Below are 17,453 nucleotides of genomic sequence, written 5' to 3'. Positions count from 1 at the left end.
GTAAACAAGCTGAAGGTGCTTGTCTACCAGACCAGGGAGAGGCACCAAATTGCTGACGATGGTTAAGAGTGCTACTCTGGGGCTTCCCCGGTGGCACAGTGGTTAAGAATCCGCCTGCCAATGCAGGAGACATGGGTTCGAGTCCTGATCCGGGAAGATCCCACATGCCGCGGAGCAACTAAGCCCATGCACCACAACTACTGAGCTGGCGCTCTAGAGCCCGTGAGCCACAACTACTGAGCCCGTGTGCCACAACTACTGAAGCCCGCGCGCCTTGAGCCCGTAGCTCAATGAAGACTAGCCCCCACTCGCTGCAACTAGAGAAAGCCTGCACACAGTAACAAAGACCCAACGCAGCCAAAAATAAATATATATTTTAAAAAATAACAAATGCTGGAGAGGGGCAGAGAAAAGGGAACCCTCCTACACTGTTGGTGAGAATGTAACTCGGTGCAACCACTATGAAGAACAGTCTGGAGGTTCCTCAACAAACTAAAAATATTGCCATATGATCCAGCAATCCCAATCCTGGGCATATGTCTGGACAAAACTCTAATTTGAAAAGATACATGCACCCCTATGTTCACAGCAGCACTATTCACAATAGCCAAGACATGGAAACAACCTAAATGTCCATCGAAAGATGTAGGGATAAAGAAGATGTGGTATATGAATATGATGGAATATTACTCAGCCATAAAAAAGAATGAAATAATGCCATTTGCAGCAACATGGACCTAGAGATTATCATACTAAGTGAAGTAAGTCTGAAAGAGAAAGACAAATACCACAGGATATCACTTATATGTGGAATCTAAAATATGATACAATTGAACTTATTTACGAAACAGAGATAGACTCACAGACATAGAAAACAAACTTATGGTTACCAAAGAGGAAAGGGGGTGGGGGAGGGATAAATTAGGAGTTTGGGAGTAGCAGACACAAACTACTATATATCAAATAGATAAACAGGTCCTACTGTATAGCACAGGGAACTATATTCAATATCCTTAATAAACTATAATGGAAAAGAATATGAAAAAATATATATATTTAAAACTCAATTTGCTATATACCAGAAACTAACACAACATTATAAATCAACTATATTTCAAAAAATATATATGGGAGGCATAATAATTATAAGGATAGTGAAATTGGGTTCTGTTACTGAAAGCCAAGTGTGAAAGCCAGAGGGCCTCCTTAACAGCATATGAAGAGGTCTTCAACACCTGCAGTGGGACGGCAGGGAAAGCTGAGGTCCCAGATAATCATCAGAATAGTTTAAGCTCCAATAAGGTTAAACTCCCAAGCAATGCAGGTCAGCTAAGGGCCCTAGTTAGGAAATAATGAGATCATGACACATGGAATGGGGATATCTGATTGATGTTCCTGAACATCTTGAATTTCCAGATTCTCCTGAACCCTCTGAACCTAAAGAAATGACCCACCATTTCACACTTCCCTCTTTCTTGTAGACAGTACAGAAGCCTGTACCCTGTAAGACTGCATGTACCCTCCTCGAAATCTGCTTGTGTCTCCCTCCTGGATACTCGGCCGATAACCGGGTTAAAGCACCATATAACCTAGCAAAGGACATATTGGGACTGATAAAGGAGGAAAGGGACTACCCAAAGGAGCTGCAAGAACTAGCCAAGCATGTAAGGGCAGGAACTGGGAGAGAAGCAAGGGACTGGATTCTGAGGGTGCTTGATCAGGGGACCAGGTTGTAAAATTGGGTTAGGGAGAGTTTATTGATTTGGGAGCACTCTCCTAAGATACAGAATTTATCATTCTGCCAAGGACCCCAGGAAATGGTACAAATTTGTTACTAGAATGGCTCTCAGAAGCACAGAAAACTTTACAGCCCACATGAGGTAAAAAATGCCAGAGTTGCTAAGACAGATGGTGTAGGAGGAGATTTTAAAAACTCAGAGAAGTCAGCATGAGGTGGATGTACTATACAAGGTCAGAAATCCCACAGACTGATTATTTTCTGTGGGAAGGCCAAAGAGGATACTGCATTCACCAAGGCCATAAGGAATATGACAGTAAGAGGTGCACCAGCATCACTAAAAGTTCAGTGGTGGTTTTCCTATTTGGGCCAGGACTGACAGTATGAGAGGCTGTTAGAAAACTGGGCTAACTAACAGCAAGGGGGCAATAGGGTCTTGAAACAAGAGGCCAGGTGGCAACACTTAACTGCCAGAAGCCAGGTAGATGCAATTATTATAATGAGTGGAAAGGTCAGAATGACAGCCACAGAAGTCTGAGCCTCAGAGAATTATGGAGATGTTTAACAGAATATAACATCCCCAAGGGCAAAACAGATAGGCAGACAAGGAGGGTACTCCTCAATTTTCAATCAGAAGAAATTAAGGTTGTGTGATCAGGGGGCTGAGGGCAGTTGCCCCAATGGAAAGTGATCATCCTTTGCCCACTTTCAGATCTGGGTCAATTTTCAGACCCTGAATTCATTAAGAGATGGTCTGGTCACCAAAAGGAGGACCCTGCAACACCATGGCAAATACACACAGTAATGATTTCTGTGTCCTTCTCTCAAAGTTCACATACATACATGTATTACTATTTTCAAATATATTTTTAGATATAGTTGTAAGGAACAGAATACAAGTTCATTTAAAATGTTTAATGAATACATAGTAATTTTTTGGCATATAAACAACAGAAATTTATTTTTCACAGTTTTGGAAGCTGGAAGTCTAAGATCAGGTTGCCAGCATGTTTGGGTTCTGGTGAAGACCCTCTTTGGGTGCAGACTGCTATCTTTTTGCAGTGTCCTCACATGGCATAAGTGGTGGGAAAGCTCTCTGGGGTCTCTTTGATAGGGCACTAATCTCATTAATGAGGATTCCACCCTTATAACCTAATCACTTCCCAAAGGTCCCACCTCTTAACACCATCACATTGGGGATTAAGAATGCATAGTAATTTTTGTCATATTGCATTTTCTCAGAAACAACAGATGTTAAAAATATCTCTTTTGGGCTTCCCTGGTGGCGCAGTGGTTCAGAATCTGCCTGCCAATGCAGGGGACACGGGTTCGAGCCCTGGTCTGGGAAGATCCCACATGCCGCGGAGCAACTGGGCCCGTGAGCCACAATTACTGAGCCTGCGCGTCTGAAGCCTGTGCTCTGCAACAACAGAGGCCGCGATAGTGAGAGGCCTGCGCACCGCGATGAAGAGTGGCCCCCGCTTGCCACAACTAGAGAAAGCCCATGCACAGAAACGAAGACCCAACACAGCCATAAATAAATAAATAAATACATTAAAAAAAACGAAAATAAAACAAGTTTTTTTTAAAAAAAATCTCTTTTGTCCTTTGGGGTGGTCTGCATGAAAAGGGATCCTCACAGCACTTTGAATGTGCATGACTTTTGCAATGTGTATGTGTGAATAAATGTAGTCTCTTGAGAGCAGAGATCTTGTCTTGGTGACTTTTTCATCTTATTCAGCATCTAGCTCAGTGCCTGAGCTCAGGCATATAGTAGGTGCTTGATAAATACATGTTGAACAAATATATACACATGCAAACAATTTTGTTTGTTTTGATAAAGAGTGGATGGATATCTTGGGATGGGAGAATTTTACATAGTTTTTTTTATTCCTTTATGTTCTGCCCTTAAATTTATTTATAATAAGTAGGAATCGTTTTTATAATTTAAAAATTACTCTATTTCCCCAGAAAACATTTTAAAATTATGAAAAATTCATACTCAGTGTAATAAGTTCACAGAACACCGTGTACAAATTAAAAAATAAAAATCTCCCATCTCCAACACTCTTCCTCCAGCCCCTTCCCACTCTACTGTAATCTGCCTCTCCAATTATAACAATGATACCTGACATTTACTGAGTGCTTACTCTTTACCAGGAAGTATTCTAAGCACTTTTTTTTTTTACCTGTGTTAACTAATTTATACCTTATTATAACCCAAAGAGGCAGATATTATCATTATCCTCATTTTACAAGGGGAAACTTTCACAGGTTGGGTTCCTTGGGAAGCCAACTCAAGAGGAAATTTAGAGTACAGTGTTAATTCATTCATATCAGTTTAGTCTCAGTATGGACTAACTCCAGTCCATGATGCATTAGAAGACCCCTTGCAGAAAGATCAATATCAATAGATTTCACTCAAATAAAGAACCTATCTTTCTTCATTGCAGTCAGGGGTCACTGACTATATTATGACTTTCTTTTATTCACACATTTAGAGAGGGTCCTCAGAGAAGGGCACCAGCCTTTGGGGTAGCCAGAAGCAAGGGAGATGACCTGGTCATTTTGGGTCATCTTGGCCATGGGCTCAGTTCCAAGGGTATGCTGCGGGAGAGAAGTCTAGGGGACTTCTCTTAGGAAAAAATCTTTTGGAGTAAAGAGATAGTTGAGCCTTATTTGGGTTGTCTTCTCTACCTTAATCCTGAACCCTTTTCAAGCTAACTGGCAGCAAACTTGACATGTATGTATGTGTTTAGTTCCAGGGATTTCTCTGTGTATGTTATATCTTCTTTTATTATTATTTTAAAGCATGCACATTTGTGATACAAACTTGCTGGAGAAAATAAAATATAGACAGTAAAGGGGAAAGGAAAAGGGAAACCAGACAGCAAGAACTCATCAGCCTGCCTCTGCCCAATAACAGCTCAGGGAAGACTGAAGTCTAGCTCTCAAGTTCACTACCAGAAGAAAGAATTAAGGGACTCCAAAAACTTTTGAGAACAGTTTCAAATTATTATTGCTGACACTCCCTACCTTATATTCCAAATCCCACAAGGAAATCACTTCTGAATTTGTTTTTATCAGCTGACCTCAACAGGCATAAAACTGAACTGATTTCCTGCACCCTCCAGTCTCCCCAACCTCCTCTCCACTTGTGTTCCTTATCTCCACGAAGGACCCACCAGCTTCCTAAGCCAGAACCTGAGCACCATTTGTATTTGGAACGTCACATTTTCCCTCTCCCAACTAATCTTCAAGTCCTGGTAATGCTACCTTCCAAATTATCCAGAATCCATCCACTTCTCTCCAATTCCACTGCTTCTTCCTTACTTGAGGGCATCATCATCTTTTGCCAAAATGCAATCAATAGCCTCTGTGGTTTCCCTGCCTTAGTCTCCCTTCTTTGTAATCCATTCGCCACACTGCAGCCAGAGTAATTTTTTAAAAACACGAATCTGATAATGCTGTTCTTCAGTTTAGAATCTTTCAATACCAAAGTTCAAACTTCCGAAGTTCAAACTTCCTAAGAGTTTATTAGGTCTGAATGATTCAGCTGCTGGGTCCCTCCGCAGCCTCATCCCCACACACCGTACCCTCTGTTCGGCCATAATGAACTTTCAGTTCCCTGAGCCCAACTTTTTCTATTATCGCTAGGTCTCTGACCAAGAGGTTCTTTGCTTGGAACACCCTTCCCGCTACTCTTTTTTTGGGTAAATCAGATGCATCCTCCACGTCCCAGCTCAGTTGTCACTCGCACAGCCCAGGTAGGAAGGCTTCATCCCACGACAGGTGCCCTCAGCGTGGTCCAGTCGATTTGTGTCTCCCAGGCGGACGGCCCTGACGGTGCCCTCGACACTCCATCAGTGTCGGACAGTTGAAAGGCTCCTTAGAGCGGACCCAGATGCTTGCCGCTGCAGTCCACGACAGGTAGGCAGCACGTGAAGCTTCAGCCCCGCAGCAGAGACACACCCAAGCCTACCAACGGGCAGCGCTGGTTACGGAACGGCGGTTCAGAGCCCGGAACCCAACCCGATGCCCCCGCCTCCCACGCTGCGTCGGGGGCGGGGTGGGCGGGGCTCTGGGCGCGGGCGAACGGCGTGCGACGAGCAAGGGGCGGGGCCAGGGGCGGAGCGGAGCGCGCATGCGCGGTCGCCTTTGTGTGGGTCGAGCAGCGGCGGCGGCGGCGGCAGTGGCGGTCCCACTGGCAGGCGGGCAAGAGGGGAGTCCGGGCGGCGTCCGGCGTGGGAGCCGGGGGACCACGATGGTAAAGAAGCGGAAAGGCCGCGTTGTGATCGACTCAGACACGGAAGACAGCGGCAGCGACGAGAACCTGGATCAGGTGAGGGCAGGCCGCGGAGGCGCGGGCCAGCGGAGCGGGAGAGCTGAGTCCTGGCCACGGTAGTCGGGAGCCGGTCGGGCCCCGGGCCTCCTGGCCGGAGCGCCCGGCCTGCCTCGTGTCCTGAACGCCCGCTGCCGCCCCTTTCTGCTCTCCCCACAGTGCCCGCGGCTCTTGGAGTCTGGCCGGGGCCTGGAGACAGAGCCCCGAGGACTTGGCGCCTTGGGCGGGGAGGCGGGGCAGGGGCCAGGCTAGTGGGCCTCGGGCTCGGGGGACTCGAGGGGTCCTTGGTCTGCCAGGGTCAGATCGGGGCGGCAGGCTGCAGGCCAGGCGATCCGGGCACGGAGAGATAGGAAGTATCGCCCGCCAACCCGGGAGACTGGGAGGTTTTGGAGGAGGTGCAAGGGTGATCGTGGGGCGGTGTGGGGGAGGGAGGCCGAGAAGGTGCAAGCTCTGGAAGATGAAGTTTTTCAGACAAGGGTGTGAACAGAGAGGAGGGGAACCTCTGTCGTGCTTGGCGAGGAATACGTAGCTGTGGGCACGAATCTGTTTGGCAGCTAGGGTCGTTTGTCTTTGAGAAGGGTCTCCGTTGAGATGTCAGACCGAAGACGGCTCATGGGAGGAGGAAAGAGGGCATAAGTGGAGAAATATCTAGGGCGTCATGGAGAGAGTGTGGCGGGGCCTCTTGGCCCTTTTCATGCAGCATCCCAGAAATTCTTTCTACTTGAAAGATGTACAGGAGACATTGAAACTAACTTTTGGTCTCACTGTCTTGGGGTTGCTTGAACTGTTATATACTCTAGAAAATACTGTGGGGAGGAAGCTGTCCTTTGTAGCAGTGCTCCAGTGATACCAGAAGATACAAAGAGGGTTTTCCCCCACATTTTGTGAACAAATGATATAAAGAAAGGATATGCAAGAGATAATAGTTCTATAAGTTGAGTAGAGAGAGTACTGAACTTAGAATCTGAAATTTTTGAGTTCTAGGCTGGGCTATGTTGTTTTCTAGCTATGTATCTTGGACCAGAACAGTAAAGTCTAGATAAAACATCAGCCTTGGGCTTCCCTGGTGGCGCAGTGGTTGAAAGTCCACCTGCCGATGCAGGGGACACGGGTTCGTGCCCCAGTCCAGGAAGATCCCACATGCCGCGGAGCGGCTGCGCCCTTGAGCCATGGTCGCTGAGCCTGCGCGTCCGGAGCCTGTTGCTCGGCAACGGGAGAGGCCATAACAGTAAGAGGCCCGCGTACCGCAAAAAAACCCAAAACATCAGCCTTGTGTATCTGATTGAGTTATTATAAAGGATTAAGTATTTGTAAGAATTAATGTTGGGGGCTTCCCTGATGGCACAGTGGTTAAGAATCCGCCTGCCAATGCAGGGGACAGGGGTTCGATCCCTGGTCCGGGAAGATCCCACATGCCACCGAGAAACTAAGCCCGTGAGCCACAACTACTGAGCCTGCGCTCTAGAGCCCGCGAACCACAACTACTGAAGCCCGCGCGCCTAGAGCCCGTGCTCCGCAACAAGAGATGCCACCACAATGAGAAGCCCGTGCACCATAACGGCAGAGTAGCCGCCGTTCGCCGCAACTAGAGAAAGCCCGCGCACAGCAATGAAGACCCAACGCAGCCAAAAATCAATAGCTAAAATAAATTTATTTTTTAAAAAGAGAATTAGGGCTTCCCTGGTGGCGCAGTGGTTGAGAGTCCATCTGCCGATGGAGGGGACGCGGGTTCGTGCCCCGGTCCGGGAGGATCCCACATGCCGCGGAGCGGGTGGGCCTGTGGGCCGTGGCCGCTGGGTCTTGCGCGTCCGGAGCCTGTGCTCCACAACGGGAGAGGCCTCAACAGTGAGAGGCCCGCATACTGCAAAAAAAAAAAAAAAGAATTAATGTTGGTACAAGCACTTAGAAACTAAAGCATTTCTATAAATGACTTCTTGGGAGTCCTTTGTAGTAAGTCAGAGGTCTCAGAAATTAAATATTAGGGCATGAAAGAGGAGGACTTTAAGAAAGAGGGACTGAAGATGTGTTGAAGAAAAGAGGGCTGTTTTGAAAATGGTGGTATGGAGGTGGGAGGTGGGGAGTAGTGGGGCCTGTGGAGAAGTATAAAAGGGATAGACACCTGGTTATGGGATAGGAAGTAAAAGGTAAATTGAAAATGTTACCCGGAAGACTCCTGAAATTTATAAAAATATTTTTAAAAATTGTTTTTTAAATTAATTTATTATTTATTTTTGCCTGCATTGGGTCTTCGTTGCTGTGCGCGGGCTTTTCTCTAGTTGAGGCGAGCGGGAGCTACTCTTTGTTGTGGTGCGTGGGTTTCTCATCACGGTGGCTTCTCTTTGTTGGGGAGCCCGGGCTCTAGGCACGCGGGCTTCAGTAGTTGTGGCACGTGGGCTCAGTAGTTGTGGCTTGCGGGCTCTAGAGCGCAGGCTCAGTAGTTGTGGCACATGGGCTTAGTTGCTCCGCAGCATGTGGGATCTTCCCGGGCCAGGGATCGAACCCATGTCCCCTGCATCCGCAGGTGGATTCTTAACCACTGCGCCACCAGGGAAGCCCCTTCCCCATTTTAGATATGAGGAAAATGGAGGTTGAAGATGTAACTTATCTAAATTCACACAACTTGTTAGTGGCATTTCAACCCAAATCTGTACAACTACAAGGCCTATGCTCTTTCCACTATACTAACTTAATCTGTTTTTAATATTGCAAAATGAAAATGATGTTGCACAGCCATTTTCTGTGTTGCTAGAATTCATGTTTGTAAAGTATATTGAATAGTTTAGAGAAAATTGATACATCAGTTTAAAAAATTATTTGGGGGACTTCCTTGGTGAAGCACTCTTAAGTCACCTGTTCTGATGATGCATGAACTAAGCTGTAAATTATTCTGTCTTTGGTGATTTTCCACAGAAGTCTGACATATGAAATGAATTGAGAGCTTCCTTTTGTAGTAGAGAGATTTTTCTGATCCACAGAAAGCTTTTCCAAAGTGGGAACTGGAGGGATTGCAACTTTAAACCCAACTTTATCTATTTGTAAAAAGAAATTAGCATAAAATTTGTAAGTAATACGTAATGCATTTTAACAGCAATTTCAACTTCCTCCTTTTCAAACTACTCATTGGCGTTCTTTTATCAGATGGGAGCCAGATCAGAATTCCCTTTTCCTGCGCATCCTAACAGGCACTAGTGCCTTCTCTATATGTTCAGCACTGTGCGAGGCTCTCAGAGGAATCAAAAAGATCTATGCTCTCTAGAAGATCTCCCAGAGATCTTTAGCAGAAGTTCAAAGTCAGCCTAGTTTTGGGGACTTTAGGACTCCTCTGAGCAAAATTAATGCATTCTGGACCTTTCTTTACCAAGATGCCTTGGACTGCTCCATCTAGTTCTGGGTCTTCGTTGGGGGGTATAACATTGTATTTGCTGTCTAGTGGGAAAGAACAAACCATGACAAATCTCTGAGTGTCAAGTGTGAGAGTGGAGCACAGTTAATAAGGAGATCCTTTGTCTCTGAGTTTTCCAGGTGGGAATCTAAGCCATTATGTCAGAAATATTACCTCCAAGTTAGTCCTTAGCCTTCTACATTGGCTTTTCCTGGTGGTGAGAGGAGGAACATGTGTGTCAGAAACTGCTTGGGTTGCTTGTTTAAGATGTACTTTGCAGGGGCTCCCATCCCAGACCTACTGAACCAGACTCTGTGGGGACTCTCTCCTCTGCATTTTTACCAGGTACAGCCCAGGTACTTATTTGTGTTAAACACTGAGACCACTGTCTGTATGCAAGTTAATCTTTTAGTAAGACACTGTAAGTAGTTTGGGAGAGAAATAGCTTCCTGTCTCAGCCATAGTGTGTGCACATATAAGCAAAAGAACTTAACAGAGATGTTCAAAGTGGCAAAGCTGCCGGTTTTTCTAAATCCCTGAAGCTGTTTGAATTGTTGGGATGATTTTTTTTTTGAGGCCTGTTTCTTTTTTCCCTTCCTTCTTCTTGGTGGGAAGAGGTATGTAGTAACTGAATTGGAGTCCTTTAAAATTTGTTTTAACTTTCAAAGGTTTTAAAAACTCAGACCTTTGAGAATTTGAAGGATTTATTTTAACATATGACCTGATAGTGACCTTATTTTTTTATGTTGGCCACACCCTTTCTTCAACATTTCAGAATTGCAAATCATGGAGATACTTGCTTTTGGTGCTTCTTGGAAAAAAATAACAGAATTTGAGCCAAACCTAGGCTTTTTTACCCCACCACGTACCTCCACGGAGATAACATGTGCACTCTTTATGGAATAATATCTATGCAGTGGGTGCTATAACATGAAAAGCATCCAAGATAATAAAGGAATCAGAGTTGTCTATTCAGATAAATACAACTCAGTATTTATAAAAACTTTACTCTGCCGTTTTCAAGGGAAAAAAAGCTACATGCATACTGGGATGCTTTATTTCATAATTTCCATCCTTATTTAAAATGGGGATTGTGTTGTCCTGTCCTCTTTTTCTATGCTCATTCTATTGAAGTAACCATAAATTAAAAATTTTTTTGAAACAATAGGCCCCTAAGTATTTTCTAGGAGTTATTTTTAGACATTATGTGTTAAAATAGCATTGTTATAAAGTATCCTTCCATAAACCTTCCCCATAAAAGGTGGGAAATTAAAAAGTTGTGCTTCTCACCTAAGTGTCCATCGACAGATGAATGGATAAAGAAGATGTGGCACATATATACAATGGAATATTACTCGGCCATAAAAAGAAATGAAATTGAGTTATTTGTAGGGAGATGGATGGACCTAGAGACTGACATACAGAGTGAAGTAAGTTAGAAAGAGAAAAACAAATACCGTATGCTAACACATATATATGGAATCTAAAGAAAAAAAGGTTCTGAAGAACCTAGGGGCAGGACAGGAATAAAGACTCAGACATAGAGAATGGACTTGAGGACACGGGGAGGGGGAAGGGTAAGTTGGGACGAAGTGAGAGAGTGGCATGAACATACATACACTACCAAATGTAAAATAGATAGCTAGTGGGAAGCAGCCGCATAGCACAGGGAGATCAGCTCTGTGTTTTGTGACCACCTAGAGGGGTGGGATACGGAGGGTGGGAGGGAGACACAAGAGGGAGGAGATATGGAGATACATGTATATGTATAGCTGATTCACTTTGTTATAAAGCAGAAACTAACACACCATTATAAAGCAATTATACTTAAATAAAGATGTTAAAAAAATAAAAAATAAAAGTTGTGCTTCTCATTGATAAAGTCTTTTTACATTAGAGCAGAGTTTGAAGTCTAGGATGAACTTGTGAGAAGTGTTGGGTTAACTTGTGAAGTTTTAAATTTGTGTCATAATGTTGCATCTAGCCTGATGTAACTCATCTGCCAATTTCACTTGATTTTCTTTTAGAAGTAGTGCAGGGAAAATTGAGTCCCATGGGACCTTTAACAGAGAGGCTTTCAGGAAAAATTCAAAACCTATCTTTCAACACTGGTTCTCTTGGTGTACTTATTTGCTCCCTAGACTGTAAGTTGCCCAAGGGCAAAGATTGTTTTTTTGTTGTTTTTACTCTTTCAACAAATGTGTTAGACAGAGCGAGGCAATAGGGCTATTGGGTGAACAAAATCGAAGCAGTTTCTACCTTCAAGGAGCTTAGGGGATGGGGGCAAAGGGAGGGACAGGGGCAGGCATTGCTCAGAGAGTCATTTCCTTACACTTGCATTACAGGCTATGAAGGAAGAGCAAGGATGCTGTGAGAGTTTGACCAGGGACTCTATGTTCACCTGATGGGAGTGACATTTAAACTGAGATCTGGAATATGGGTTAGGGATAAGGAGATAGGAGACTGAAGAGTACAGGGACATGTGAATGTTCATGGTTGAGGGACCAAAATGTACAAAAGCATTGAGGCAGGAAGGACCTAGCACCCTCATGAAACTGAAAGAAGGAGAGTGACTGGGACATCACTAGTTGGAGGGAGAGTGGTACAAATGAAGCTGCAGAAGTAGTCTGTTTGGACCCTTTGAGGATGGAAAAGCCAGTTTAGTGAATCACAACCAGTGTTAAAAATAAAAACGAAATTGAATCAAATAGAAAAAAAAATCATATGTCAGACCTAGTAAAGATAAGTGTTGTTTCATAAAACTTGTGTTTCACATATATGTATGTATGTATATACAGGGTCATAAAGTATAATTTATCTTTCTGTGGGCTGGGGTTAAAAAGACGTTTTAAGCCACTGGCAGGTCCAGGTTGGCAATAGTAAGGACTGTGGACGTTATTCTGAGGGTAATGAGAAACCACTGAAGGATTTTAAGCTGAAATAGGTGTTCCAACTTGTCTTTTGAAAAGTTTTCCCGGGCTGCTATGTGGAGAGTAATCTGGAGAAGGGACACTGGTTAGATGGCAGATAGAGGAGTCCAGGTGAGAGATGGTGGAGAGCATAAGTTCCATTAGAATGGAAGCTCCAAGAGGGCAAGACTGTTTGTTCAACGTAGTATCCCTGCACCTAGAACAGTGCCTGGCCTGCAGCATATACCTTGTCAGTATTTGTTGAATGAATGCCTGACTTGGACTGGTGTAGTTATAGAGACGACAGAAGGTGGATTAATTGGACATAATATTCATGCTGTAAAACTGAGAGGATTTGATGACTGGTTGGATGTTGAGGGTGAGGAAGAGGAGATTCTGGCATGAGATGGGGAACCCTGGAGGAAGATCAGGTTTAAAGGTGAAGAGCATGTGTTCAGTCTTGTATGGGTAGAGATTAAAGTTGTCTATGAAATACTCAAGTGGAGACATTTAAGTACGTAGTTGAAAATAATGCCTGCCTGACACAGAGTAGACAATAAATCTTTGTTGAATAAGCAAGTGCTGCTTGGCATATCCACAGTAGAAAGTTAGATTCTAACTTTTCTGATTATAGTAGTATTACTTAGAGGTAAAGGGACACTGTCAGATTGGGAGTTCTTGCTTTAGCCCCTCTGCTGTAATACTGAAACCTCTTCTGTAAACCATGGAAATGTGCATTAGTTAGAAAGTGTATTAGAAGAGGGAACCAAGTAGAAACAAGTAACAGTAGTAGAAATTTAAAAAAATTTTTAATGTACCTTTTATTTTGAATGTGTTGAAAACTGCTTTTATTTTATCAATTCTATGACATTGTGGGCATTTATATAACTCAGTATTTTATCTATAATTATAATCACTTTGCTAGAAATTGGAAAGGGAAGTTGCCACATTTCATGCCAGTCATGTGAAATGTAAAGGAATGTTACACTGTCACTTTGGAATTACTACTTCAGAAGGGTTTTCGTGTGTGTGTTCATTGTTTTGGTTTGTTTTCTTTTGTTTTTTTTTAATGATAAAAATAGTACATGCTTGTTGAAACAGTTCCAGTGAAACAAAAATACCTCCCTGTTCCACAAACGTATATGCGCGCAATGGCTCTGTTCCTTATCCTGAAAAATAACCAGTGTCCACTGTTGGAATGATGTTCTTCAATCAAAAATTTTGATATGAAAGAAATAATAGAAAATAATGTCTCAGATTTAAACCTCTATGAATTACTACTCTTTTCTTAGCTTCTCTCAAGTCCTCCCACTTCTCTGTGTCCCTGTGGCTTCTTACCTTGTCCAGGTCACCATCCACTTTGATGACCCTGCTGTGGACTCCTCTCTGCACTTCCTCCCTGGCCCTGTAATCTGTTCCTCTGTCAGTCAGAGTGCTATTTTAAAAACCCTCAGGGGATGGTTACTTCCCTGCTTAAAACCATTTGATGGCTCCCCACTGCCTTCAAATAAAATTCATTTTCCTGATCCTGGTGTATAAACCTGTGAATGATGTGGTTTCTTCTTACCTTTAACCTGCCTCATTCCATCACCCCCACCCCCACCCCCACCCCCTGTCCCCTTGCCTATGAAGCTCTAGTCACCCTGGTTCCCTTTTAGTTCTTTGGTTAAGCCAAGCTATTGCCAATTTCAGGGCCTTATCCTTTTTTTAATATATAAATTTATTTATTTATGTATTTATTTTTGGCTGTGTTGGGTCTTCGTTGCTGCATGAGGGCTTTCTCTAGTTGCGGCAAGTGAGGGCTACTCTTCCTTGCGGTGCGTGGGCTTCTGATTGTGGTGGCTTCTTTTGTGGAGCATGGGCTCTAGGCGCGCGGGCTTCAGTAGCGGCATGCGGGATCAGTAGTTGTGGCTCACGGGCTCTAGAGCGCAGGCTCAGTAGTTGTGGCTCCCGGGCTTAGTTGCTCCGCGGCATGTGGGATCTTCCCGGACCAGGGATCAAACCCGTGTCTCCTGCATTGGCAGGCGGACTCTTTTTTTTTTTTTCAGTACACGGGCCTCTCACTGTTGTGGCCTCTCCGGCTGCAGAGCACAGGCTCCGGACGCGCAGGCCCAGCGGCCATGGCTCACGGGCCCAGCCGCCCTGCGGCATGCGGGTTCCTCCCAGACCGGGGCACGAACCCGCGCCCCCTGCATCGGCAGGCGGACCCCCAACCACTGCGCCACCAGGGAAGCCGCGGCAGGCGGACTCTTAACCACTAGAGAAGTCCAGTGCCTTATCTGTTCTATCTGAAGACTTCTATCCAGAAGACTGCACCCTGTGTCTTCCCCCCGTTTCTAGTCTCAGCCTAAATACCATTGCCTCAGAGAAGCCTTCCCACAATCACCCTATTGCAGATAGGTTTCCCACTCACTTTGATTCACTTCCTTCTTAGCACTTATCACTAGATATACTTGTTTACCTGTTTATTGTCTGTCTCCCTCTCTTGATTTTATTTATTTATTTTAAAATTTTTATTGGAGTATAATTGATTTACAATGTGTTAGTTTCAGGTTAGTACAGCAAAGTGAATCAGTTATACATACACACCCTCACTTGATTTTAAATTCTGTGAGGTCAAGGACTATGTATCTCTTATTCTTGACTTTCTACCCACAGCTTGGTATATAGTAGGTGCTGGTAGCAGGGGAACTATCTGTCCCGCTTGCCAGGAACTGAGTTTCCCAGAATTCAGGACTTTCAGTGCTAAAACCAGGACAGTGCTAAGCAAACCAAGATGTTTGGTCACCCTAGATGGTAGTAATCACTTGCATTAGTTGTATTTGTGGAATGAATACGTGAAAAAGAGCTCAGCATGCTAATTAGCTATAAAAAACCTCTGAGGTTTATCCATTTGGGCTTTTATTCTCCTTTTCTGGGGTGCAGAATCTGTATCCCACTTTTGTGTGATCATGGGAGGTTTGATTAAAGAGATGAGATTTAATTTCCTTTAAGTAAGTAATTTCCTTTAAATAAGTTTCTTTATTACAGATCGATCCCGACATGGCATTGCAAAAATACACTGTTTGTGAATGATGGGGTGGAGGAATTAAATCCTAAGGTTTATGAGTCTTCATATATTGATGGATTAGAATTCTAGTTTTAACCAGAATAATACTATTTTAATAAATATTACCTTAGTGCAATTAGACTTGCAATTTGGCTGTCTAGTTTATTGTTAAATATGGTTTTCAAGCAATGTTAATGAAACTGCTCTAGAAGCCAGATGTGCCATCCTACACAGTCACCTATAGTGTGTTGGGCATTGGCATTACTCTCAGCAGATCTTTAGTTCAGCTTAAGTTTGATAAACCATGTGGGCACCACACACAGCCATTCCATCCTAGAGGAATGCTGAGATAAGTAGGGGAGGTTTTCACTAGATGTGATGAAATACAAGGAGGATGGTGAGAGAGAACCACTGGACACACAGAAATGTCATCTCAACCAGTGTGGCACAGTGAAGTGGGCTAGCAGGAGAGAGCTGCAGAAGGACCTACCCCCTGTGCATGAATCAGTTTTAGATTGGCTTTTTTCAGTATTGGTGTTGGATAAATCAACCCCTACAGGTAACAAATCTGATGATCTCTTCATGTGTGGAGTGTTGGCAAGACCTTTCTGTTGCACATTAGTGTGTCCAGCTGTATTTATGAGCCCTCAGAATATAAAGGACTTGGGCTTCCCTGGTGGCACAGTGGTTAAGAATCCGCCTGCCAATGCAGGGGACACGGGTTCGAGCCCTGGTCCGGGAAGGTCCCACATGCCGCGGAGCAACTAAGCCCTTGCGTCACAGCTACTGAGGCTGCGCTCTAGAGCCCGCGAGCCGCAACTACTGAAGCCTGCATGCCTAGAGCCCGTGCTGCGCAACAAGAGAAGCCACTTCAATGAGAAGCCTGTGCACCACAAGGAGGAGCAACCCCTGCTCGCGGCAGCTAGAGAAAGCCCACACGCAACAATGAAGACCCAACGCAGCCAAAAATAATAAATAAATAAAATAAATATATTTATTTTAAAAAAAAGAATATAAAGGACTTAACTGTGAAGAGTAGCCTTGCCATGAGTTCCCCCAGTAACTTCCTATACAATTCTCAGCTTGTGGAAAGGGTATCTTTCACACTTTTTAAGAGGAAGGTCTTTGCTGTCTCTATGCTATTGTTAATATGGTATTTAATGTAGTAGAAGAAGAAGGACTGTGCCTATCAGATGCAGTTGTTTGCTGATGGAGAGACATTTGTTAGGTTTTTAGTATAGAGTGGAATCTCTTTAACAGGAAGGCGATACTAACACATTAACACTTTAGTTACAGTAACTTTTAATGGATATCTACTGTTTGTAATATATCTACTGCTTGTTTCAGGAAAGGATTTGATTGCTAGCATATCCAAATCCCTGTTTTAATGAGTTGGTATTAAAACAGACTTCTAGTGCATTTGTGAACCTCAAAGGGTCAGGAAGTACACTACTTACCAGAAGTCTTTCTAATTTTTATAAATTTGCATGAAGGTAATGTGGAAAAAAGATAATAGTAAAGGCCATACACAAATTACCATATAACCCAGCAGTACCACTCCTAGGTATTTATCCGAGTGAAATAAAAACTAATGTTTACACAAAAACCTGTACGTGAACAAATAATTGCCCCAAGATGGAAACAACCCAAATGTTTTTCAACTGGCATATGGATAAAGTGTGGTGTATCCACACAATGGAATACTACTTTACAATAGAAAGAAACAAACTGGGGCTTCCCTGGTGGCGCAGTGGTTGAGAATCTGCCTGCTAATGCAGGGGACACGGGTTCGAGCCCTGGTCTGGGAAGATCTCACATGCCGCAGAGCAACTAGGCCCGTGAGCCACAACTACTGAGCCTGCGCGTCTGGAGCCTGTGCTCTGCAACAAGAGAGGCCGCGACAGTGAGAGGCCCGCGCACCGTGATGAAGAGTGGCGCCCGCTTGCCACAACTAGAGAAAGCCCTCGCACAGAAACGAAGACCTAACACAGCCAAAAATAAAAATAAATAAATTAAAAGAAGGCTCAACATTA

At 44.0% G+C, this 17,453-nt stretch overlaps 1 protein-coding gene across 1 annotated transcript in view; it reads left to right on the top strand.

The window, feature by feature from the left end:
* The first annotated feature begins 5,882 nt into the window (after positions 1-5,882).
* The window catches only part of RTF1 (RTF1 homolog, Paf1/RNA polymerase II complex component), a 50,255-nt gene continuing 38,684 nt past the window's right edge, over positions 5,883-17,453 (top strand). The window contains exon 1 of the mRNA XM_030843083.2: positions 5,883-6,080. Coding sequence (XP_030698943.1) covers positions 5,883-6,080 — 198 coding nt within the window. The remainder of the gene's footprint in view (positions 6,081-17,453) is intronic.

Source organism: Globicephala melas, chromosome 2, assembly GCF_963455315.2.
Source record: "Globicephala melas chromosome 2, mGloMel1.2, whole genome shotgun sequence".
In the NCBI taxonomy this organism is placed as follows: domain Eukaryota; kingdom Metazoa; phylum Chordata; class Mammalia; order Artiodactyla; family Delphinidae; genus Globicephala; species Globicephala melas.
Note: the sequence above shows the minus strand (reverse complement) of the source record. Positions and strands in the feature narration are given on the sequence as shown.